General features: G+C 41.7%; 1 protein-coding gene across 5 annotated transcripts in view; it reads left to right on the forward strand.

Moving 5' to 3' along the window:
• HERC2 (HECT and RLD domain containing E3 ubiquitin protein ligase 2) overlaps positions 1-26,684 on the forward strand; it is a 200,087-nt gene that overhangs the window by 128,667 nt on the left and 44,736 nt on the right. For 4 of the 5 annotated variants that reach the window (XM_075852579.1, XM_075852580.1, XM_075852581.1 and 1 more), the window contains 19 exons: positions 1,362-1,506; positions 2,006-2,231; positions 2,510-2,681; positions 3,651-3,837; positions 4,065-4,145; positions 4,257-4,391; positions 4,504-4,695; positions 6,017-6,170; positions 11,737-11,844; positions 15,051-15,182; positions 16,894-17,052; positions 17,221-17,339; positions 17,608-17,733; positions 18,842-18,997; positions 19,095-19,210; positions 19,299-19,497; positions 19,601-19,815; positions 20,190-20,367; positions 20,645-20,806. In XM_075852579.1, the coding sequence (XP_075708694.1) occupies positions 1,362-1,506; positions 2,006-2,231; positions 2,510-2,681; positions 3,651-3,837; positions 4,065-4,145; positions 4,257-4,391; positions 4,504-4,695; positions 6,017-6,170; positions 11,737-11,844; positions 15,051-15,182; positions 16,894-17,052; positions 17,221-17,339; positions 17,608-17,733; positions 18,842-18,997; positions 19,095-19,210; positions 19,299-19,497; positions 19,601-19,815; positions 20,190-20,367; positions 20,645-20,806 (2,962 nt within the window). The remainder of the gene's footprint in view (positions 1-1,361; positions 1,507-2,005; positions 2,232-2,509; positions 2,682-3,650; positions 3,838-4,064; positions 4,146-4,256; positions 4,392-4,503; positions 4,696-6,016; positions 6,171-11,736; positions 11,845-15,050; positions 15,183-16,893; positions 17,053-17,220; positions 17,340-17,607; positions 17,734-18,841; positions 18,998-19,094; positions 19,211-19,298; positions 19,498-19,600; positions 19,816-20,189; positions 20,368-20,644; positions 20,807-26,684) is intronic. The other variant, XM_075852582.1, reaches the window with a different exon arrangement.

The following is a 26,684-nucleotide window of genomic DNA, read 5'->3' on the forward strand; positions in this document are numbered from 1 at the left end:
CTCCCTCTGCGGGAGCGGTGCTGTGGTGGCGGGGGCCGCCATGCGGTGCTGCAACCGCTAGAGTAGGGACCCACTTTAAAGAGGTCGCCGTGAAGTGGCAAGTGGGCTTATACAGTTTGATCAAAATGTTTACAAAGAACCTCATGTTCATGTTTCTAAATCATGCCTAGCTGCTCAGATCAACGTATATACTGTGGATTGTGCGGTCCATGTCTTGTCTCTCAGAATGCTGATATTATATATATATATATATATATATATATATATATATATATATATATATGCAAATGAGCTTTGAAATGGACAACTGGGCGTGTTTTTTTTTTTTCTATGTCCAACTGGGCGTGTATTGTGTTTTTAACTGGGCGTGTTTACGTGTATGACGCTGACCAACCAGTGACCAGTCAGTGTCTTACACTCCTCTCCATTCATTTACACAGCACATAGTGTTCTTGCTAGAACGATGTGCAGCCACATACACAAGTGTCCTGATAATGAATACACATGAAATCCGGCCTGGACGTCATGTGTACTCAGAGTCCTGACACTTCTGAATCTTTTCTGTGAGATTTCCAGCACGGGAAACGAAATCTCGTTTACCTCGTAATCTCGCGAGATTACGCGCGGCTTGCTGGAATCTCACAGAAAAGATTCAGAAGTGTCAGGATTCTGAATACACATGACGTCCAGGCTGGATGATCATGTGTATTCATTATCAGGACACTTGATTAACGTTAATCTCTGTTTATGTGGCTGCACATCGCTGCTGTGTAAATGAATGGAGAGGAGTGTATGACGCTGACTGGTCACTGATTGGTCAGCGTCATACACGTAAACACGCCCAGTTAAAAACACAATACACGCCCAGTTAAAAACACAATACACGCCCAGTTGTCAATTTCAAAGCTCATTTGCTTATATATAAAATAGCTCATAACTTAGCCAAAAATGAACGTTTTTTTAAAAAATAAACACGTTACTGTTATCTACATTGCAGCTCCGATCACATGCAATAGGAGATAGGGATTTGAGAATCTGGTGGCAGAGCCTCTTTAACACCCTAGAATGAGCCCATACAACCTTATATATATTTCATTTACTTCTGATTGGGCTACTTTGATTCATGCTGCTTTTTCGGTTTGGGTATTGTGTTTTTCTGTTGCAAAAGTTGACGGAACCCCTGACTGAAATTCTAAATGCTATTCTGGATAGAGCCTAATATAGAAAGTAAAACCAAAGGTGGCAATTCACTTAAAAAATAAAAAAAATAAAAACATGCACAAGTTTGAAATCTTACTCCTGCAATGAAATATTGAGTAGGTCACTGATACAGAAAATGACTCTTTTAAATAATATTTCAGGGGGAAAGGAGACTATTTCCGCCTGGGTCATGGCACCGATGTCCATGTGAGAAAACCACAAGTTGTTGAAGGCCTCAGAGGAAAGAAGATTGTTCATGTTGCTGTTGGAGCACTTCATTGTCTTGCAGTAACTGACACAGGACAGGTAAGATACCGTCACACCTTTACTTACACACACACACACACACACACACACACACACACACACACACTCACACTCACACTCACACTCACACTCACACTCACACTCACACACTCACACACTCACATACACACACATACACACACATACACACACATACACACACATACACACACATACACGCACATACACACACATACACACACATACACACACATACACACACATTCACACACTCACACTCTCACACACACACACTCACACTCACACTCTCACACACACACACTCACACACACATTTTCATTCACACATTCTCTCTCTATCTGTCTCGCTCTCTCACTCACACGCACACATACACACATACTCACACTCATACACACACACCTGCTCACACACACACCTGCTCACTCACACACCTACTCACTCACTCACAGCCTCTATATAAGCACCTCTATGTAAACAATACTAGGCAAGCATTTTATTAATAGCTGTATCTTTGCAGGTGTATGCATGGGGTGACAATGATCATGGACAGCAAGGTAATGGAACAACTACCGTCAACAGAAAGCCTACCCTTGTCCATGGTCTGGAAGGACAGAAAATAACACGTGTCGCTTGCGGATCGTCTCACAGTGTGGCCTGGACAACAGTCGATGTGGCGACACCCTCTGTTCACGAGCCTGTCCTCTTTCAAACAGCCAGAGATCCCCTAGGAGCTTCATATCTTGGTAATAAATTATTTATTTATATTTTAATTTATATTTTTTACTATTTTTTTATTGATGTGATGGAAACAAGTTCTGTATATACTTGCCATAAAGGTAATAAGCTACAATGTCCATGTCTTTACCCAGTATCCCTTGTTTTTTTGATATCTGATGGAAGTTAGCAGTTTAAAAGCATTAACTGGAAGCATTGGATAGAATTCATATACATATGATAAATTTGAACACATTTTAGCAAATATTTGCTCTTTACAAGCTCTTTATTTCTTTGTTTTTTAAAGGTGTACCTTCAGATCTAGAATCTTCATCTTCCAGCAACAAAATCAGTGGTGTGAACAATACCAAGTCGCATCGCCCATCCCTTGCAAAGATTCTTCTTTCGATTGATGGGAACTTAGCCAAACAACAAGCGCTCTCTCACATTCTTACTGCATTGCAGATTATGTATGCTAGGTAAGAAGTACAATACTGACAGATTTTTTATTTTTTTTGTGAATAAGTGTTTAAAGAATGTCATTATAAAGTAATTTGCATTTAAGCAAGCTTCTGTTAGTGATCTGGAATTCCCTGGTGAGATGGTTTTTATGGTAATCGTTCTGTGGTACTACTGTACACAATTACAATCGTACCCAAAAGAAATCTGCTCAAGATGCAATCTGTGAAGTAGAGAAGAAATAGGAAAAGCTTACCCTGTGCGGAAACTAATCACTTATCTGAGATTAGGATTTAGATGAAGCCTTTTTTATATGGACGGATTTTTCAAGGCAATAGCAGATAGAACGCATTTGCCAATTAAATTCCCCGTCCTTTTCATTTGCAACACCTTCTGGATTTGATATTCACGCATCGATGTTTGAGATCTGGCCATCTTTATGTCACTGCTAGTGGTACAGACAGTCCAAAAAAGAAAAACTACTTCTCCATTATATCTATCAAAGGGGTTGTCCGTCAAAGATAGCCGCTTATTTAAATAGATCACCGTGGGTCTAGATTCTGTAACCCCTGTCGATCAGCTCTTATCGGTCAAAGCTGCATTTGGCAGCAGTGGAAATTCAGTATTCTTTGCATCCATTTCAATAAATTGTTGGCAACACAATACATGGATAACTTAAGTTCGGTACCCCTCCATAACGTCTATATATCCTGATAGGTTATATGGTAAGTGGTTATCTTTGTGAAACCTTTTATTTTTTAATGTGGTTAATTTGCAATTTGCAGATGTTGACTGAAGATTAGAAGTTGTAATGCAATATTTTACATTTACTTCTGATAGTGGTAAACAACATTTCCTAATCGTAGCATTGTCTTAAGGAAGTTTTGAAAGACACATTCTATCATTTCATCAGCTATTTTAATGGATGTAACGTACAGGAGACATATCGACGACTAATAAATAATGTGATGTCATTATTCTCTTTGCAGGGATGCTGTTGTTGGGGCTTTAATGCCAGCCAGTATGATTGCTCCTGTCGAGTGCCCATCTTTGTCCACAGCCCCTCCTTCAGATGTGTCTGGCACATCTAGCCCCATTAACAGTGATGATGTTGGCTTGACTATGGATTTAGAGGATCGATTAAGTCCTAGCCCTTGGCAAGACCGACGAGGAGAGGTATGCATTGCAATCTGGGAGAAGGAAAAATGTGTTTATAGATTAAAGCAAAAGATAGTTAGCGCCTCCTAATAAAGTGAAATAAATGTGCAAATCCTCTGTCAGTGCAATGCCAAGGAAACAAACACCAAGATGCAGCAGCACCTTTCGTGCGCTCATCTATATACAAACATTGAATATATGGACTGCTACTGTATATGCTATATTTATAAATGTGCGTTTCTTAGGTCGCCTTGTCATGGCAGGTGGGATCACTCAATTTGATCAACATGACCGCTACAAACCTCACATTTAAACATTGCTGTATTGTAAGTCTTAGCACATGTAGAGTGTTGCTTCATGTTTATGTTTAGAATCTGGAAGAGAAAAGATTACATCTTTTTTCATTGATTTTAAGATTTTTCCTATTCAATTCTTAGGTGCCCACCTCTGAAGATGCAGTGACACCTTCTGCTGTGACTCCTTCTGCTGCTTCGTCTCGACCTTTTATTCCAGTTACGGATGATCCTGGAGCAGCTAGTATCATTGCAGAAACAATGACCAAAACCAAAGAAGTAGGTGATCACGGATTATGAGATTTTGATATAGCAATGTGACTTGATAGGCTGCTGGACGCTGGTGTATATGTTTGGCACTACTTCTTCTAAGTACTTTTATTTTTTCTAGGATGGGGAAAGCCAGAATAAAGTCTCGGGCCCAGAACCTCAGTGTCTGGATGAATTCACCTGTTTACTTGTACCCGATGATACTAGAGTCTTGGTTGACCTGCTTAAACTGGCAGTATCTAACAGAGCTGGAGAGAAGGGGAAAGAAGTTCTCTCTGCTATTCTGTCTGGAATGGGCACCGCATACCCACAGGTCAGTGCATCACTGCTTACATTAGTTTTTTTATTTCTTTATTATTTTAGAAGTACTAGAAAAGGTTCTTGCTGATAAGCTCAGTATTTGTGAACATGATGAAAAATATGATCAGTGACCACAATGGAGATGTGAAGTTTTCAACTGACTGCACCATTGATTGACCTGTGCGGTCATGGTAAAAAAAGCAGTACCTACACTATATGAGCATGTTAGACATGTCAAAATCATGGGCTTTTAATATGGAACTGGGACGGATTTTGCTGCTATACCAGCCTCCACTCCTCTGGGAATGTTTTCTAAAGCATTTGGGAGGTCAGACACTTTTGGAAGGTTGGACGTGAAGGACTGGCTTGCAATTGTCGTTCCAAAGGTGCTTGATGGGGTTGAGTTCAGGGCTCTGTCAGGCCTATCGAGTTCACCCATACCCTATTCACCTAATCATGCCTTTATGGACCAAACTTTGTGCACTGGGGCACAGTCCTGCTGGAAAAGGGAAGGGGGCGAAATAGCGTAGTCTAGTAGGCATTTCCAAGCCTTAGTCTTGTGCGCAGCTGCTCAACTATGGAACCCTATTTCACGCAGCACAGTTTTTGCGCTGATGTCACTTCCACAGGCGGTTTGGAACTGTAGTGATTGATGCAACAGATGATAGGCCATTTTTGCAGGCTATTCGCTTAAGCCCTTGTCGGCCTTGCTCTCTGAGTTTGTGAGGTCTACCGCTTCGTGGCTAAGCTATTACTCCTAGGCGCTTCGACTTCACAATAATCACCCTTAGTTGAACAGGGCAGATCGAGAAGTTTAGAAATTACTGAAACTTGTACCATCCTATGACAGTGTAACGTTTAAAATCACTGAGGTCTTTAGTACAACCTATACTACTAGCAATGTTTTTCTATGAAGATTGCATGGCTGTGTGTTTGATTTTATGTTCCGGTTTGCAATGGGTCACTGGAAGACCTGAACTCAATAATTAATAGGGGGGTCCACATACTTTTGGCTATATAGTGTACTTGTGCTGGTCACCCTATGGTTCCCATGTTTTCTTCCAAACGCTTACTAACTGGTCCGGTGTTTTTTCTTGGATAATTCATCCATCTTGCTGAACCTCTTTCCATTTTTCATGATGTTCTTATTCTCTACTATTCGTTGTGTGCATTTGAGGGGTTGGATTCCCCTTCATATGCTACGTATTTCTTGCTTATTTACTATACCCTGGAATGAATGACAAAAAAAAACCATATAACATTGGATAGTTTTGCGTGTAGCATTTTTCTTAAGGTTTAGAAGTCACTTGAATGGAGGTGTTTCATCATTCCAGGTAGCCGATATGCTGCTTGAGCTTTGCGTCACAGAACTAGAAGATGTTGCCACAGATTCCCAGAGTGGACGTCTCTCCTCACAACCAGTGGTGGTAGAAAGTAGCCACCCATATACAGATGACACCTCAACAAGTGGCACAGTCAAAATACCAGGTAATCACTTTATTTTTATTACATGAAGAAATAGTTATTCTTGAGAAAACGTTTGAAACTGCATTGCGTTTTCTATTAAAGGGGTTTTACTATCAGGGACATTTATGACATATCCACAGGATGTGCCATAAATGTCAGATAGATGCGGGTCACACTTCTGGCCCCCTAAACCCTGTTCTACCTCTCTGTGCTCTGGCTGACTCGTGTGATTTCCGACCATGAAGAAGGAAACCGCGTAGTTCGCTGAACTACGCTGTTTCTGTAAGTCCCATAGAACTGAATGGTAGTTATGCAAACAGCGTAGCTCGCATGCTACGCTGTTTCCGTAACTGCCATTCGCTACTATTGTACTTGCGGCTACGCTGTTTTCTTCTTTGTGGTCGGGATTCACATGAGTCAGCCAGAGCACAGAGAGGTAGAACAGGGTTTAGGGGGCCCCGTTCTAGAGCGGTGCGGGTCTCAACTGACATTTATGACACATGCTGTGGATAGACCATAAATATAAATGGGAAAACCCCTTTGATCCTGGCAATACTTATAGCTTATAAATATGTGAGCTTGATGGATTTGTCAGTCATTCACTTCATTGTAGTGGGCTTTAACTAAATTTGACCAGGCAGGCAGGCGTCTGTACCCGGCAAACCAAAATGCAATGTAGACTTTGAGTAGCAGTCACACGCTGATACGACGAGCCGACTGTAGTAGCGCTGGGTAAGCCTCTTTCTCCTCCTCCTCCAGACCTAGGAGGGCAGGCTAAACCCCGGTGGTAGTCTGCAGTTCAGGGTCTGCATTCATCTTCGAGGTCTGTGCTCAGGATTAATTGTGCGATTGTGGATCCCGAAAGGCAGAAAACCCGGCCAGCCCTGTAATTATATAATATTGTTAACCACTGAACTAACCGTAGATATTACTCCATAGCCATCCTAAGCCACCATGGATAAAGGATATAAATATTAACCCCTTCATCATCCTAGACTACAAGAGATATTAGTGTTCACTACTAAGCCACTCTAGACCACTAGGAAAATTACAGGAATACCATCACTAACCCCTCAATGACAAAATGTAAAAATGTGTGATGTAGTGCATGCAGAATACTGCTTTCACATGCTACTGTTTCAAAATAATTAAGAATGGATCAGGGTGGTTAGAGAGCACCACAACACAGGGCTCCAGATGGCAAATACTGCTACCTAGATGATTTAAAACCGCTCTGGCTTGCCTGCAGATACCACTAGAGGGAGCGTGGGAGCTTACCTGCGTAAGTCGTTAGCACATTGTTTAAAACATAACCATGCGCAGTGAACTCCTACGCTCCCTCTAGTGGTCGCTGCAGGTAGCAATTGTAAGGCACACTGTTTTTATTAAACACTTCAGTCAGTCAATTAGTCCTCAGTCTAGTGTCAGCACTTCTCCCGGTCAGTTCACAGTCTAGTGTAAGCGATGCCGCCGGTCAGTACAAAGCCGAGTGTAAACGATTTGGCCGGTCGGTCCACAGTGTAGTGTAAGTACTTCTCCTGGTCAGTCCATAGTCTAGGGTAAACACTGCCGCCGGTGAGTCCACATTGTAGTGTAAATGCTGCAGTTGCCTGGAGTCCTGCAAGATAGTAGTAGCAAACCGTACTTTGTGCAGGACGAGGCACTGTCATTAAGGTTGTGTGCCCATGGACTACCCCTGAGATAAGATGGAACAGGCTGTAAATGACTTTAGTTGAACCACTCCATCATGGTCCCATCTGCTTAGTTCAGTTTCTCTTTCAATAGTAAGAAATGGGATTACAAATAGACTTTTTAAAACGCTGTAACAAATTGTTCCCATCATCTTGCTCCGCTGTGCTTAAATTGTAACTCTCCATCCTTGCAATTTTCAAAATGGGAGACGCACATCAGGTACATTTATTGGGTTTGGAGCTATAAAATTGTTAGCCTAATGGCCATTAAGTGGAAATAAAATACTTGTAGGCAGAAAAGTACAGTAATAGTGTTTAATGGAAATGTATAGACTCCATGCATGGGGTAGTGGTGTTTTTTTTTTATGACAAAGTATTTTTATGTAACATTAGCAAATATATATATTATAATGATTATCACAATTCGTAAGTTTTTAACAGCATTACTTACACATCAGAGAAGCCATGCCAAAATGAGTAGGTGCCAAACATCCCAAAATGCATCCAGAGTACATTAGTCCCACATTACAGATTACTGTAAAGTGGTGGAACGAGATGGAAAGATAAATACCCTACGTTATGGGGAGAAAGTTCCTTTGTCAGAATGTCTTAAAATGCAGATTTGAAACATCCCCCGTAGCTTGAAAAATGACACACAGAGCCAGCAGTCGTGGGCATATGAAGTCACTGTTGCCATAGCAATGTATTGTCAGTACAGAGGATTAAAGTGCCAAGTGCTGCAAGATCTGTGTTTGGTCACCTGAAGCTTTTTAAAGCTCTCTCCTTCCAAAACTGAAAAGCACAATATTCTGGAACCCCTGGAGACGGAGCAATGTACATGAAATGGATAAGAGCACCCCTGTTTATAATCAGGAGTTCCCCAAAAGTAGACCGTTCTAGTAAACTACATATCTGGAATCTGACAGTGTATGCAAGCCTCCTGCATGGGGAATCTGGAGCATCATAACTCATCCCATGCAAATTTCTGACCTTTTGCTAATATTGACCTATGGATTTTCTGCTACTACCTCACTACTGCTTAGTTTCGCCATACGAAAGCATACTTCCAGTCACAAAGTAATACTTGGCTGTGCTCCTGTACCCTTAAATGGAACCGGTCACCAGCATTTCACTTATTCAGCACTACTCGCCCCTCACTGGCTTTGGTTATCAGAAGTTCATTGGTGTTATCCGATCTCCTAAACGCCTCCTCTGACCGTAAATAACGGGCAGCAAACCTTTTGCGCCTTTTATGGTAATAATCTGGCAGTCTCGTTCGTTCCTCTTCCTATGCCCGCCCACCGAAGAAAACTGGCCCACCCTGAATGCTGTCAATCAAAAGTAAGCTGTCACTCACAAGTTCGGAGGCGGGGTTAACTCGGAAAGGCTTGAGGAATGAAGATATGACTCTTATTCTCATTAGCATTCAGTGCGGGAACACTAAAAAACGGAATACTAAAGATACGGAGCCGACTAAAAATGATTTTTCACCCACTTCCTCCAGGTATTGCCAGGTTAATAGGTGAAATGCTGGTGACAGGTTCCCTTTAAGGCCCTTGAAAAGGACCAATGATTGGGAAAACGAGCATTCACCCCAATGCTTTTTCCCGATCATTGCCCTGCGTAAACAAGGCAACGTTCAGCCGAGGAATGAGAAAAAGCTCGTTCATTGGCTTATCCGAACTTTTATGCGGCCAAAAAAATGGTCGCTAGTTAGCAGCACATCTTCCTGTGTAAAAATACACATCCGGATTGGCCGTAGGCAATCCTGAAGGTGTGAACTAAGTGTCTGAATGTAATTACTACTGGCTCTATCTCCCCTTAGCTGTCCTGTTTCCCAAGCATCCATTCATTACTTGACGATCCGCTGCCACCATGCCTCTTACTGTGTAGTGACCGGAGTGCTGTAAGGGATTAAAAAAACTAAAAAGTGAAAAACACTGTGTCATCCACTCCATTCATTTTAGACCCTGACATTTTATTAATTTTAGTTTTACTTCAACCTAGACATCAGCTTCTAATATCTTCGCCTTTTGGTTGTTTGTGTTTTTTTTGTTTTTTTTTGAAAGCTCGTGCTTTCTATCGCCCAAGGTGCTTAAAAATCAATGACGACCCCCCCCACCGAAGCTCAGGGAGACCCAACAACACTCCTAGGCTTCTACCTGTTTCTATGTCTTTATACATGTGGCAGCTCAATACATAGGTAAAGTAGTTGCTACATGCACTTGAGAATACATATCCTATGTTTCATCTAACGTTTCAGATTGCAGAGGTGACATTGTGCTGTATTAAACTTTAGTAATACTTTTTCATGTGAGATGACAGTTGGCGCTAAGCCGCTAGGTCACATGTCTGACCGCAAAGTGATATTCCCACCTCAGACATTTATGGCATATCTATATGATATGTGTAAATTTGTGATAGATGCGGCTTCCAGCTCTGAGACCCTTACCTGTCTGGAGATCGGGTGTCACCCGACCTTTGTCCCTGGTTTGTAAGAAATTGTGATTTATCTTTCTGGATACTGTGGTCCACCCATTCCATTAATAACTTTTGTTTTTCAGGGAAAAGGGCCATTTCAAGCTTTGTATTTCCCATTCACTAGTGCCCAAAACTGTACCCAATATTCCATGTGCGTTCTGACTAGTGATTTATAAAGGGAAATAACTATGTTCTCATCATGTGCATCTATGCCCCTTTTTGAAGCACCAAATGATCATATTTACTTTGGCAGCAGCTTCCTGATACTGGTTGTTATGTTTTTTTCCGAAGTCCTTTTCCATGTCCATTTTACCCAGTATTTTCCCATTTAGTATGTAATGGTAACCTGTATCTTCCCTTAAGTGCATAACCTTACATTTGTTAGTGTTAAACCTCATTTGCCACTTCTCTGTCCAAGCCTCCAACTTTTCCAGATCCATTTGTAATATAATTCTGTCCTCCGTTGTGTTAAATACTTTACATGGTTTTGTATCTGCAAAAATGTATATTAATGTGCAATCCCTCTAGAAGGTCATTAATAAATATATTAGACAATCGGGCCTAATAGTGACCTATGTGGTACCCCACTAGTATTGGTGACCCAATATGTACTGCAATAATTACGATCTGTTAAGGGAAACCAGCTATGTATATGAATGGAGAAATCCTTTAAATGGTACAAAACCGTAAAGCAAAGTATGTTGTAAAGATACAATTTTATTTAATATAAATTCAGACAAAAAAATGACACTTTATTGAGCTACTGTTAGCGTTCCTGACGTCTGTTTTAGTAAATACTTGTATTCCTATTGCCCATTAAGTAACCGTTCTGGAGCATCTTTTCTTAGATTGTGACTTTTTGCTGTTATTCCCCCCAAAAATATAACCATGCTCCTTGTCAATGGGGCATGACTCTACACACCCTGAAACTCCTACAGTGTTGCTATATACATGAATGATTAACGATTATATGGCCATGCTTTCGATCCCCAAGATCCATGAACATAGTTTAGTATGTAGTAGGTGGTGATGTTTTTATTGGCCTATTCGCTATAATGGGGGAAGTAATGTATTCATTGCCAAAAGTAACAAATATGTGATTTTGTAAAATTAAATTGTGTTTTTCCAGTAAAAACTTGGCTTTATCCTTTTTTTATTTTGTCCATAGCATATGGGCTGACAAGAACCACAAGTAAACTACAATGCAATCGCATCTTTTTATTTCCATAATTTGTTTAAGGTCATGTTAATGTATTTTTGTACATCTCATGTTTTTGAGGTTCTTTTGTGTGTTCCCTGTAATTTAGTTTGTTTTTAAGCTTTTGATCAGAGCACTATTATTGGCTTATACGTAGCCTGTATAACTGTATGACCAATTGTGTTAAAATCGCATTACTCTCTTTATGGTTGTTTAGGTGCTGAGGGCCTTAGAGTAGAATTTGACCGCCAGTGTTCTACAGAGCGGCGACATGACCCACTTACCATAATGGATGGGGCCAACAGGATAGTTTCAGTCCGATCAGGTGATGTGCAAAGCGTTGATGAAAAATGTCACTCTTTCCATATGCACTTGTATATATGTTCTTCACTTGTGCAAATATACCGTACATATATTTTGAGACTAGAAGTGGCAGCATCAGCTCTATGGCATCTGTACATGTATTTTTTCCCCCTTGTTCTTCCCTGTGCAATGCCATATATTGGTGCATGAAAGTTTATTTTGCAATCTAGACTTTTTGTGTTTGTAAGAATTGATACATGGCCAAAATAAATCTTATGCTGGCCATACACAAAACTATTTTTTGTCAAAGGTTTGAAAGGGTACAAACCAGCATTTTTAATCAACCAACGTATCCAATATGTTGAATTGGTGCACCAACATGTTAATAAATCCTTTCATCGGTTGTTCGGATGTTTCGGTTCTTCGCAGTCTTCAACACAAAAATGTTTAATTTGAATAAAATCAAAGTGATTAGGAACTGAATTTAGTTATTTCCATATAGTATCAAATCTTCCAATCTGACAAATTCATTCCATGTATGTCTAAAGTTGAGTAGAGTTTATTATCTTTTTTTTTTTTTTTTTTTCCATATAAAAGGCTGGCTGTTCACAACAATAAAATTCTATGATTATTTTTGTAATTGTCCGATATTTCTCCCAATAGCCAAAATACACCAGTGAGCATTGATAGACTGCAGATGAAGACAGGGACTATAAAAATGATGGACATTTCAATATGGTCAAAAATCTTCTTGATAAACTATTACTTTCTGTCCGATATGTCACGATAGGTGATTTTTGGGGGAAAAGTGACAGTTGGCTGTCTATGGCCAGCTTCCAAATACAAATTTGTACAATTCCCATTACGGAAAACGATATTAAATTCATCATTTGTGTGCCCTTATTTCTCTACGTATAAAGGACAAAGAAATATTAGTCATGTGTATGCTAGTAGCATTTCTGACATGAAGGATATTATGAAGTAAACATTCGCATATGTGCAGTTGGTTAAGGGTTCGAATAGTATAAACTATATATTATACTTTGTCCCCAAAGCGGCGATCTCGGCAGCTGCTGTATTGTTTACACATAGTCCGTACAGCTTTTTCTATAGGTAGGCTATATGCATAGATATCACTTTACACACTACATTCTGTCCTGAGTGTATTCTAGACACTTTCAGCAACTTATTTATCCACCCTCATAGAACTTCTTTTTAAAGGGTATTTCCTAATCTAGAATTTAGTGACCTGTCATTTGTGGGTAGTCCTCTCTCTATTTTTAAATCAAGGCCTGTACATTTTTTTGCTCCAAGACCGTAAGTTATGTGAGCCTTATAAGTTGTCTGATATTACGTCATTATAGTCTATTAGAATATCCCAATATTTCCATAATCATTCCTGACATGCATGAGCCTGTTTGCATTGCGTTAAAACATTTTGTTATGCATGGATTTTAGCTAATTTTTAAACTAGGGTGTGCCAAGAGTGCTATGGTGAACTTTGGTGGCATTATCATAGAATACCTCTTTACGTCCATATATTTTACCATATTAGGTTTCGTTCTGAGGGTGCAAACACTGCTGTTTAAGATCCATTTACACGAGCAGATATTTATATTAGCGGTCTTCAGTATGATTGCTGTGAGTGATCGAATAGCGATTTCAGACAAGTATTTAAACACAACGTTATGGTGTCAATCATTAAAAATGTATAGTTGGTCGCCAATTTTACAATGTCACATGTCCGCTATCAGTCAAACTATACCACAATGTCTCTTTTTATGTTCACATAAACGATTATTTGTAGTGTCAACGATCGCTTAATCGCCAGTCATTCAGTTACTACAACTGTTCCCATTTAGTGATTATCGTGCACGGTCGCTCATGACGTTAGAATCTGTACAATTATCTGCTAGCGTAAATGTCCTTTAGTGGAAAATTGTATTGCCATTATAGACGCCTTAAAGAGGCTCTGTCACCAGATTTTGCAACCCCTATCTGCTATTGCAGCAGATAGGCGCTGCAATGTAGATTACAGTAACGTTTTTATTTTTAAAAAACGAGCATTTTTGGCCAAGTTATGACCATTTTTGTAGTTATTAAAATGAGGCTTGCAAAAGTCCAAGTGGGTGTGTTTAAAAGTAAAAGTCCAAGTGGGCGTGTATTATGTGCGTACATCGGGGCTTTTTTAATACTTTTACTAGCTGGGCGTTCTGATGAGAAGTATCATCCACTTCTCTTCAGAACGCCCAGCTTCTGCCAGATCACGTTGTGACGTCACTCACAGGTCCTGCATCGTGTCAGACGAGCGAGGACACATCGGCACCAGAGGCTACAGTTGATTCTGCAGCAGCATCAGCGTTTGCAGGTAAGTAGCTACATCGACTTACCTGCAAATGCCGATGCTGCTGCAGAATCAACTGTAGCCTCTGGTGCCGATGTGTCCTCGCTCGTCTGACACGATGCAGGACCTGTGAGTGACGTCACAGCGTGATCTCTCGAGAACACGGCTGTGTCTGCACTGCTAGAAGCTGGGCGTTCTGAAGAGAAGTGGATGATACTTCTCATCAGAACGCCCAGCTAGTAAAAGTATTAAAAACGCCCCGATGTACGCACATAATACACGCCCACTTGGACTTTTACTTTTAAACACACCCACTTGGACTTTTGCAAGCCTCATTTGCATAACTACAAAAATGGTCATAACTTGGCCAAAAATGCTCGTTTTTTAAAAATAAAAACGTTACTGTAATCTACATTGCAGCGCCTATCTGCTGCAATAGCAGATAGGGGTTGCAAAATTTGGTGACAGAGCCTCTTTAAAGGGTTGTACACGTTTGGGGCTGTTTTTATACTGATGACCTATTCAAGTGAATAGGAGAAGAGCTGCAGTAACCCAGCACGGCGGCTATACAGTGGTCGGAGCTTTCTGCTTCAGGCACCCACCACTGTATAGTTGCTGGCGCCTGGAGATAGCCGGAACAGCTGACGGGTGCGGGGTCCGGGTATCACAACCACACTGATGATATACTGATGACCTATCTTGTGGAAAGGTCATCGGTATAAAAATCAGCCCCCAACCTGGACAACGCCTTTAAGTCTACATTCCTTAGACCTTTATATTGTCCTTTGCATGAAAAATTATCTTAATATTAAGGGGGAATACTCCGTTAACCGTCCCCATCGCCAGTGTCGTAACTAATGTTCCCCTTATCCTTTACTTGATAGGCCGAGAGTGGTCTGACTGGTCTAGTGAACTGAGAATTCCTGGAGATGAACTAAAGTGGAAATTTATTAGTGATGGATCAGTCAATGGCTGGGGCTGGCGGTTCACCGTTTATCCTATTATGCCTGCTGCAGGTAAGGACTGATTAACATAAGTATTTTACTTTAATATAGATGGTTTGTTGCTTTTCTTAGGGTTTTATTATAAGGGTTGAACTAGGGATGTCCCGATACCAGAATTTGGACTTCGATACCGATACTTCGGTTAGTATTGCGATTTCGATACCAAAACGATACTTTGCCAGCAGTAATAAAAAAAAAAGTTCTTCCATTTTTCTGATGTGAGGTGTGATGAATTTTGAATGTGCCTCACATTAATAGTAATTAACCCCATCATGTTTCTGTAAGGTACATGATGGGGTTAATTACTATTAATGTGAGGCACATGGAGGTTAAATTCATCGCACCTTGTGCCTTACATTAATAAGTGAGAAGTTTTTATTTAATTTTTTTACAGCGTACACGTCCTAAATGACGCAAAAAAAAATGTTGTGCAGGTTATTACGGCCGCACCAATACCGAATATGTGTATTTTATGTATTGAGACTTATTTTAATGTTTATTGTAAAGAAGGTGTATGTGTAAAATGTAATATTACTTTGTTTTTTCTTTATTTTTTAAACTTTAATGCACTGGCATATATCAGATATATGCGAGTACGTTAGCCTGTGTACGGATAGTACACAGGCAGTTGTTAGGACATACCTATGTATGCCCTAACAGGAAATATGGTAAGACAGCCCTGGGGTCCTTCAATAGACCCTGGGCTGTCTGCCCGTATATGGTATGACCCTCGATCGCATCACAGGAAGGCATCCCCCCTTCTCATTTTCTCCTGAATGCTGCAGTCAGCTTTGATGGCAGTATTCAGGAGATGAGATGTTTCTCTGACCTCCGCCGTTATAGAGCGGGGCTGCGGCTGTGTAATACAGCCATTGCCTCGCTCCTGACATTAAGTGCTCGCGCAGTCAGCATGAGGTGATGCAGCCGGCGCTGCACTAATGAGGGGTGGTTCAGACACTAAAAACAGAACATGGGTTTTTTTTTGCAGTGCGCCCCGCCATGTTCTGTCTTCAGTGCCTGCAATCATTAGTGCAGCGCTGGCCACATCGCACCATCCTGACGGCGCGCACACTTGTCAGGACTCGGGAGCGGGCCAATAGCTGTATTACACAGCCACAGCCCCAGCCCCGCTCTCTTACATTCATGTGTTGCAATACTAAGCTGTGCGGCCGAACAGCTTCGTATCGAAATACATGAAATAACGGTATTGAACCATTTGGGGGTTCACGGTATCAAAACGATATCGAAGTTTCGATGCATCGTGCATCCCTAGGTTGCATCAGAATCTACAAATATCCCCTATCCACAGGACTAAGGATAATTGTTTAAACAATGGGGCCCCACTACCGGAACCCCCACCTTTCGCAAAAATGCTTGTCTTGTTCCCCCTCATGGCACGCCTTGCATAGAAAAGAAGCTTGAATGGACTGCCGGTCGAGCATCTGCCCGCCGCTCCATTCAATGTCTGACACTGACAAATAGCAGAGCGCTGTGCTTGGCTGTTTCCGTTATTACCATAGACTTTGAATGGAGCGGCAGTGCGCATGCTCGTCCACCGCTCCGTTCAATGTCACCCCTCACTGTCGTCAATCAGTGAGAACGGTGGATTGGTGTGAATTGTCCATTCTGGGAATACCCCTTTAATGAAAAATAATAGTTTTAGTAATAGTTTTCGTCTTTTTTTTTTTCTAGAGACTTATGTAAATATACATTCTTCTTCTAGGTCCAAAAGATCTTCTGTCGGATCGGTGCATCCTTTCCTGTCCATCTATGGATTTAGTCACCTGTCTTTTGGATTTCCGTTTGAATTTTGCTTCCAATCGAGGAATAGTTCCTCGCCTGGCTGCTTCCCTTGCAGCCTGTGCTCAGCTTAGTGCTCTTGGTAGGTACTGAAGCCTAAGTACAGTGTTTCCGTTATCCTGTACAACTTGCCTTGAAATCCCATGTGTATATCATTCTTTCTTTACTTATTATTATGAGACCTTGATTTCCATGTTTGGTGTGATTTTGCTTGTTGAGATGTAACTTCGTTTTATTGTGCACGTTGTAGCGGCAGGTCACAGAATGTGGGCCTTGCAGAGGCTGAGGAAACTTCTTACTACAGAGTTTGGACAATCTATTAACATCAATAGGTTACTTGGAGATGGGGACTCTGAAGCACGTGCAATGGTAAGATACAATTTTCATTACAGTATACCAAACTATTCTTGAAATATGTTTCCCTACATATGAATATCTACAACTTTACTCTAGAATGTGGTTAGTAGGAGTTTCAAAGAGGAAGTGGAAAATGGGCAGTAGGGTAGGGGGCATCTTGTATTATTTTTATTTTTTTTATACAGCAACATATTTTATAAATATCCAGTAGGAGGTTTGTTATTAAGAAATGTGTGCCACCGGTGGTCTACTTTGTCTTCTTACGTATGATCTTTTTCAGAGTTTTACAGGCAGTGCCTTAGCTGCGTTGGTGAAAGGCCTTCCGGAGGCCTTACAAAGACAATTTGAATATGAAGATCCAATCGTGAGAGGAGGGAAACAGTTGCTTCATAGCCCATTCTTCAAGGTAATATGTTGTTCATTGAAGATTGTGTTTTTTTTTTTTTACCCTAAAAAGTTTGAAAGGTCACTATAGTTTCCCAAAACGTTTGTTATGTCAGTGACGTGTCAGAAGTTTTTACCAGTAGAGGTCTGAGTGCTGAGATTTCCTACTGATCGTTAAAATAAAGGGGAAGAAGGGCTCCGCTAAGCATTGCACTCTTTTTGGTTGGGAAAGGCAGGGTAAAGCTTTGTTTACACATAGGAGACGTCATCATTTTTGCTGTACAAAAAAAGTGCAGCGCTAATCTGTCCAGCAAAATTATGAATACAATGATGTGGTTGGTTTCCATCATGCGGCGTATCCGGTACTTCAGTTTTTCTTGTTATTCTGTTCCCATGTCGGAACAGAATAAAGGAAAACCGAACGCAGATGTGAACATAGCCTTAGCTGTGTAAAAACCACAGACTTTCTTTTATACATTTAAAGCATATGTTATCTTTTTGTGAAAAAACATTTTTTTTGTTTGAAGTTTTCAGGAGTAGCAGTGGGAAGTGAATGATGTCTCCATCAGCATCTAAATAAACATGTAATAATTATCAATAATGCATGCAGGGTTTGAAGACTTCTTTACTACGAAGTTTTTCATAACCGTGTACTACATTGAAGAACACTGGGACAGGTTTACTAAGAGTAACTGTGCACCAGTCAGAAGATGAACCATGTTGCAGACGCTGTATGATAAATTTGGTGCGTTTTCTTAGACGTGTTCGATACTTTTCTCTTCCTTATACCAACTCTTGGTTGGCTTCGTTTACTCCAGGCGTTTGTGGCAATATATTTTTGTGAGCACGTTTGAAGCCCCACCTTTTCTAGAAACTTTTGAAAAGTGTCTAGTGAGGTGCAAATATCATCTGTTCTTTTTTGGAGCAAATAAAAAAAAACAAATTGTCTAAATTGATTTTTGCCTAAAAAAATTTTCGCCCTAAATTGGGCCGCGACAAGAATAGTAAATCTGCTGCACTGTGTCCACCTTTTTGGTATCGTCTTGAAACCCATCTGAATCTAAAGGAAGAAATGTTATTATACCTTCATTATTGGTGGTCATCTGATAATATTCTTGTATGTCCTGTAGGTTTTGGTGGCCCTTGCTTGTGATCTTGAGTTGGATACTCTTCCATGCTGTGCAGAGACTCACAAGTGGGCATGGTTCAGAAGATACTGTATGGCTTCAAGAGTTGCTGTTGCACTAGACAAAAGAACACCTCTCCCTCGACTGTTTTTAGATGAGGTATATTCTATTTTTTGGTCGAAGTGCCAGGTGCAAATTTGGAAGACTGCGCATTTAGTGTATATATTTTGTGTATCATTTTTGGTTTTGTGTGAAGGTTGCAAAGAAAATCCGTGAGTTGATGGCAGATAATGAGAATATGAATACTGTCCATGAGAGCCATGAGGTTTTCAGGAGAGAACAGGATGAGCAGCTTGTCCAGTGGATGAATAGGTTTGATTTATTATATATTTGAATGTACATAAATTTTTAGCAAATTAAAAGTTCATGTCTTCTACATAAAAATGTCTTTATTTGATAGACGACCTGATGACTGGACTTTGTCAGCTGGTGGCAGTGGAACCATCTACGGCTGGGGTCATAATCACAGAGGACAACTTGGAGGTATTGAAGGTGCCAAAGTCAAAGTCCCAACACCATGTGAAGCATTGGCAACACTTAGACCTGTACAATTGATTGGAGGAGAGCAAACACTATTTGCCGTCACAGCTGATGGGAAGGTAATGAAGTTGTAGAATGTTTTTCTTGTGTTGTAATATAAATTAAGTTTTTAATCCCAAAAATGTCACTTTTTTTTTTTATAATATATATTTTTTTCTTCAGTTGTATGCTACAGGTTATGGGGCTGGTGGTAGGCTGGGCATTGGTGGTACTGAATCTGTATCTACGCCCACGCTATTAGAGTCCGTTCAACACGTTTTTGTGAAAAAGGTGGCAGTTAACTCTGGTGGAAAGCACTGTCTTGCTCTCTCTTCTGAGGGTGAGGTGTATTCATGGGGTGAGGCAGAAGATGGAAAATTGGGCCATGGAAACAGAAGGTAAAATAAAAATTTTTGTTTCACCATATTAATATAACCAATAAAAATCAGCAAAAAATAGTTTCAGTAGACCACAGTAAAACGAATTAAAGGGGCTGTAAATGAACAAATACCAGTGTCTAATACTGTGAGCTCAAGTTTCTCAATATGAACGCTATTCATTTTAATGGTACGGAAATGCAGAGTAGTGGAGGATACAGCCCTGTTGTGTCCTAATGTGACTCTCAGAAACTCCATACTTGAAAATCCATTCGCGTTTACAACCCCTTTAACCTTCATCTCAGATATATTTGATATTTCAGATGCGTTCCATTTATCAGGCATGTATACATTTATTTCCTGCTGGTTCATTTCTTTTACCTCTGCCCTTGCAGCCCGTGTGATAGACCTCGTGTTATTGAGTCTTTGCGAGGAACAGAAGTTGTAGACATAGCGGCTGGTGGTGCACACAGTGCATGTATCACAGCAGCTGGAGAACTGTATACTTGGGGCAAAGGTAGATATGGACGTCTCGGGCATGGGGATAGCGAGGATCAGCTGAAGCCCAAGTTGGTGAGTATCCGTTACAAATGCTAAAATAATATACGATCTTTAGCACCATCACGTCTGGAATATTTACACGGCATGGTGTGTGTAACCTAGTGATCCTATTGCATGCACATGTAAATGCCTGGCACCTCTCTGCTTAGAGCAAACATAGTCCAGGAATCTTCCATAGAGGGTATAGCCTTTTACTGGTTTTCTGGGCCTACTCTTCATTAAAAATATAAACCACAATAAACATTTAAAGTTCCCTCCTAGATGTAAACATTTTATTATTGCTCTCCAGGTGGAAGCCCTGCAAGGATACCGTGTAATTGACATTGCCTGTGGCAGTGGGGATGCCCAAACCCTCTGCTTGACTGACGATGACACCGTATGGTCTTGGGGAGATGGAGATTATGGAAAACTTGGGCGAGGGGGCAGTGATGGTTGCAAAGTACCTATGAAAGTAAGTCTCTAAAGTGTATAAGACTGACTTAGTGCCTTTTGTTCACTTAGCTTACTGACATGGTTAAAATGCACTTGCTGCTTAATAGTTGGCTACAAAGCCTTGCATTCTGGATCTAATTGTAGACTGGGAACCGTGGACATGGGAAATGGCCAATAAGGTTTATATTTAGCTTATGTAATGTTTTTTTAAATCAAACCAATTTTATTGATACGAACACATAAAAGAAATAACATAGTAACATTCACATTACAATTTTCCAGCATCGTATACAATAATGACAGCATATCAGAAAATCCCCAACTTCCCCCCTTACCCCCCTCCCCGCACGGTCCCCCACTATATCTCTGCCCTTTGTTTCTAGTACCAATCCTGGCCAGAGCACATTTCTCTTATCAAGTTTCCCCACCACCCCTTTTTGCTCCAGACTCTACCATCTCCAGTTCCTCAGACAACTCTCGCCCTTATTCTGTTTAGTTCAGGTGACAGCACCTCAGGACAAGCCATCCATCTGCTCCATTGTTTCTCAAATTTTTTTTCCGTGCCCCTTTTAGAAAATATCTTATGCTCCATCAGGATATTATAGTTCACCATTCCTACAATTTCCCTCATCCCTGGTGGCTCCTCATCCAGCCAGTGTTTAGCAATGCATTTCCTTGTTTGATATAATATCTTGGCAATTGCCAGGTTTGCCATTCTGTCACTCTCCATTTCTCCCACTACTCCCAACAACATAACTTTAGGGTCTGCCGCCAATTCCCGACCATACACCTGTTTTATCAGATCCAATACTTCCCCCCATAGGGTCCTCAGAGCCTCACATGACCAAAACATATGCAGTATATCCGCTTTCTCTTCCGTGCACCTAGGACATTTAGCATCCGCTCTAATACCCATCTGCTTTAATACCCACGGGGTTCGATACACTCTGTGTATCAGGAAGAGTTGTGATCTCCTCTGCGCCAGACTGAGCGATAAGTGACATGTAGATGCTAATATCTCCTCCCACTCCTCCTCAGTCAATGGACCAACATCCCGTTCCCATTTCGCTTTTACCAGCATCATTGGATTTCCCAGGTGTTTGGACAGCAAGCTCCTGTACGCCATTGAGATCAGGCCTTTGGTCGTGTCAGCCCTTCCCGCATACTCCAGGACCCCGAGAGCACAGACCGTCAGGTCCACTACCTGCGCCTGCGCCTGTAGGGCATGACGGATCTGCAAATATTGATAAAACATATTGTTCTCTAGTGGAAATAGGTCCTTCAACTGCTGAAATGATCTCAGCCCGTTATCATCATATAAGTGTTGTATTCGTCTAACCCCTGCCAACTCCCATTTTTGCATGCCCTCTAATTGGTATAATTCCCACAGGACCGGATTATGCCATAGGGGAGTATATTTGGTGCACATTCCCACTCCCAGGATCTGTTTGCATTGCCACCATACTTTATGTATCAGGAGTAACGTTGGTTTAGCACTCGCCAATCTCTTAAAGGTATGCGCTTCCAGACTCTCTAGTGGATTATGTCCTCCCCCCATGTATGACAATAAACGTGCACTGGCACCCCAAGTCTCTGTGTCCTCCCATCCCTTAAATTGTTGGCTCTGGGCAGCCAGGTAATATATCCAGGCATTTGGCAGCGCGACCCCCCCTTCATCTTTGGGCAATTGCAATTTCTCTAATTTAATCCTTGGAACCCCTTTTTTCCATACCAGATCCCGAAAGAGATTGTGCAAGCGTCTGAACCAGTGCTTAGGTATCCATACTGGGGAGTTATGAAGAATGTATAAAACTTGAGGCATGAGGATCATCTTGATTAGGTTAGTCCTCCCCAGAGCAGAGAGCGGGAGCCTGTTCCAGGCATCCACCTTTTGTTTCACCTTAAGCAGCAGTGGTGAGACATTCAAAGACATATAGTCTTGGACCCTAGCTGTCACCTTAACCCCTAGATACGTAAATTCAGAAACTATCGGAATCCGGATCCCCCCTCCAGTATCTACAATATTCACTGTATCAAGTGGCATCAAAGCAGACTTGGTCCAGTTAATATTTAATCCCGAGAACTCCCCAAACCTTGTGATCGTATCCATTACTACCTGCAGTGTATTCTCCGTGTCCGTCATATATACAGTGGAGGAAATAAGTATTTGATCCCTTGCTGATTTTGTAAGTTTGCCCACTGTCAAAGTCATGAACAGTCTAGAATTTTTAGGCTAGGTTAATTTTACCAGTGACAAATAGATTATATAAAAAAAAAATAAAGAAAATCACATAGTCAAAATTATATATATTTATTTGCATTGTGCACAGAGAAATAAGTATTTGATCCCCTACCAACCATTAAGAGTTCAGCCTCCTCCAGACCAGTTACACGCTCCAAATCAACTTGGTGCCTGCATTAAAGACAGCGGTCTTACATGGTCACCTGTATAAAAGACTCCTGTCCACAGACTCAATTAATCAGTCTGACTCTAACCTCTACAACATGGGCACGACCAAAGAGCTTTCTAAGGATGTCAGGGACAAGATCATAGACCTGCACAAGGCTGGAATGGGCTACAAAACCATAAGTAAGACGCTGGGTGAGAAGGAGACAACTGTTGGTGCAATAGTAAGAAAATGGAAGACGTACAAAATGACTGTCAATCGACATAGATCTGGGGCTCCATGCAAAATCTCACCTCGTGGGGTATCCTTGATCCTGAGGAAGGTGAGAGCTCAGCCGGAAACTACACGGGGGGAACTTGTTAATGATCTCAAGGCAGCTGGGACCACAGTCACCAAGAAAACCATTGGTAACACATTACGCCGTAATGGATTAAAATCCTGCAGTGCCCGCAAGGTCGCCCTGCTCAAGAAGGCACATGTACAGTGCCGTCTGAAGTTTGCAAATGAACATCTGGATGATTCTGAGAGTGGTTGGGAGAAGGTGCTGTGGTCAGATGAGACAAAAATTGAGCTCTTTGGCATTAACTCAACTCGCCGTGTTTGGAGGAAGAGAAATGCTGCCTATGACCCAAAGAACACCGTCCCCACTGTCAAGCATGGAGGTGGAAACATTATGTTTTGGGGCTGTTTCTCTGCTAAGGGCACAGGACTACTTCACCGCATCAATGGGAGAATGGATGGAGCCATGTACCGTCAAATCCTGAGTGACAACCTCCTTCCCTCCACCAGGACATTAAAAATGGCTCGTGGCTGGGTCTTCCAGCACGACAATGACCCGAAACATACAGTCAAGGCAACAAAGGAGTGGCTCAAAAAGAAGCACATTAAGGTCATGGAGTGGCCTAGCCAGTCTCCAGACCTTAATCCCATCGAAAACTTATGGAGGGAGCTGAAGATTCGAGTTGCCAAGCGACAGCCTCGAAATCTTAATGGTTTACAGATGATCTGCAAAGAGGAGTGGGCCAAAATTCCATCTAACATGTGTGCAAACCTCATGATTAACTACAAAAAACGTCTGACTGCTGTGCTTGCCAACAAGGGTTTTGCCACCAAGTATTAAGTCTTGTTTGCCAAAGGGATCAAATACTTATTTCTCTGTGCACAATGCAAATAAATATATATAATTTTGACAATGTGATTTTCTTTTTTTTTTTTTTATATAATCTATCTCTCACTGGTAAAATTAACCTAGCCTAAAAATTCTAGACTGTTCATGTCTTTGACAGTGGGCAAACTTACAAAATCAGCAAGGGATCAAATACTTATTTCCTCCACTGTATTAAAATGTCGTCTGCATATAATGAGATTTTTTCCTCCATTTCCCCATATTGCAAGCCTCTTATACGTTCCTCCTGTCTTATGAGGCACGCCAATGGCTCTACCGCCAAGGCGAATAGTAATGGTGAAAGTGGGCACCCCTGTCGTGTACCCCGGGCCAGTGAAAATTTCTCAGACATTGTACCATTCACCCGTATGCGGGCTGTAGGGGCCACATACAGCAACTGTACCCACTTTACGAAGTTAGGGCCGAATCCCATCTTTTCTATTACCCGCCATAAATACCCCCATTCTACGCAGTCGAACGCTTTTGCAGCATCTAACGTTAGCACCGCCCTTCCTCCTTGCTCATCCGGTGCCGCCTGAAGATTTAAAAACAGCCGCCTGAGATTGACCGCTGTCGATTTGGAGGGCATGAACCCCGATTGGTCTTCATGCACAACATGCTGTACCACCCTGTTCAGCCTCAGTGCCAATATCTTTGCCAAGATCTTGACATCCGATGTCAACAAGGATATTGGTCTGTAGGACTCCGGTAGTTGGCTGTCTTTCCCCTCTTTTGGGAGAACCACTATCGTAGCCTCATATAGGGAGTCTGGTAATTTACCTCTGTCAAAACTATCCTGCAAAGTACTCAAATATTCTGGCGCTAGTTCCGACCCATATTCCTTATAAATTTCCCCCGGTAACCCATCTGGACCCGGAGCTTTCTCATTTGCCATATCTCTTATCGCCTGTTCCAACTCCTCTAGTGAAATAGGGGTCTCCAAACTTTCACGGTCCTCCCGGCCCAAGGTAGGCAAATTAATGTTTCCCAGGTACTCGTCCAATTGCTGTGTGTTGTAATGCACTTTGGAAGTATATAGGTCAGTATAAAACCGCTGGAATATTTGCAGGATTTGCCCCGTGTCTGTCTCCACCCTCCCCCCCTCCCCCCTGAGGCCATGAATGAAATTATTGCCCCCATGCGGTTTTGCCATCCTAGCGAGTAATCTCCCCGCCATTTCCCCTTCTTCATAATATTGCTGTTTAAGGAATAGTCGTTTATTATCCGCCATTGTTAGTTGGTGATTTTTTAACAGCGTCTGTGCCTCCACCCAATGTCTGAGTGTCTCCTCGGACCCCTCTTCTACATGTCTCCCTTCTGTTTCTGTCACCCGCTCCTCTAAACTTTCTCCCAACTGCCTGGATTTAGTTTTAATTCGTTTAATATTTTGAATGAATACTCCTCTCAGCCAGGCTTTCATGGCATCCCACAACACTCCCCGCGGCACCGACTCAGTATTAAAATTAAAATATTCTTTTATCAGGTTCCGTATTTCCTCACCATCCATTAATCTTAACCAAAACGCATTCAGCTTCCAATTCCCGGGGTTCCTGGTATGCCTTACACCCACTTCCAGCGTCACCGCCATCGGAGAGTGGTCTGACAACGCCCTCTGTAGGTACTCTATTTGCGCTATGTACGCCACCGCTGAAGCTGAGCATGCTACCATGTCTATTCGGGAAAGTGACTGAAATGTGGATGATGCACACGAGTATTGCCTCACCCCTGGATGTTTATCTCTCCAAATATCCCGCAGACCCAATTCCTCCATTAATCTTCCAAAGGCGGTCAGATCTCTTCTTTGCCCTCCTCCTCCTCTATGAAACCTGTCCAACCCTTCAGACATCACTGCATTAAAATCCCCCATCACAATTAGCGGTACCTCAGGCCACCTGGAGAGTTTCTCCGTAACTCGTTTCAGTACAGTGCTAGAATATGGCGGAGGGATATACAGCACTACCAGAATACACTCCCAGTGATATATAGTACAATGCACTCCCACATACCTCCCCTCCTCATCAGAAAAGGATGAATGACAGACAAAGGGGAGACTCCTGTGTATCAACAGACTCACCCCCCTGGAATAAGTCGTATGAAAAGAGTGAAACCCATGTGCGATCCACACTCTCTGCAATAAGGATACAGACTCTCTAGTCAGATGCGTTTCTTGCAGCCCCACTATCAGGGCATTTTGTTGTTTAACCCAGTTAAAGATTGCCTGCCGTTTCCTAGCTTCCCGTATTCCCCGGACGTTCCATGATAGACATTTAACCGATCCCATCAGGCGTCATATTTTTAAGAAATCTGTTACTCCTCCAACCTGC

Source organism: Rhinoderma darwinii, chromosome 2 (genome assembly GCF_050947455.1).
Source record: "Rhinoderma darwinii isolate aRhiDar2 chromosome 2, aRhiDar2.hap1, whole genome shotgun sequence".
Classification (NCBI taxonomy): Eukaryota; Metazoa; Chordata; class Amphibia; order Anura; family Rhinodermatidae; genus Rhinoderma; species Rhinoderma darwinii.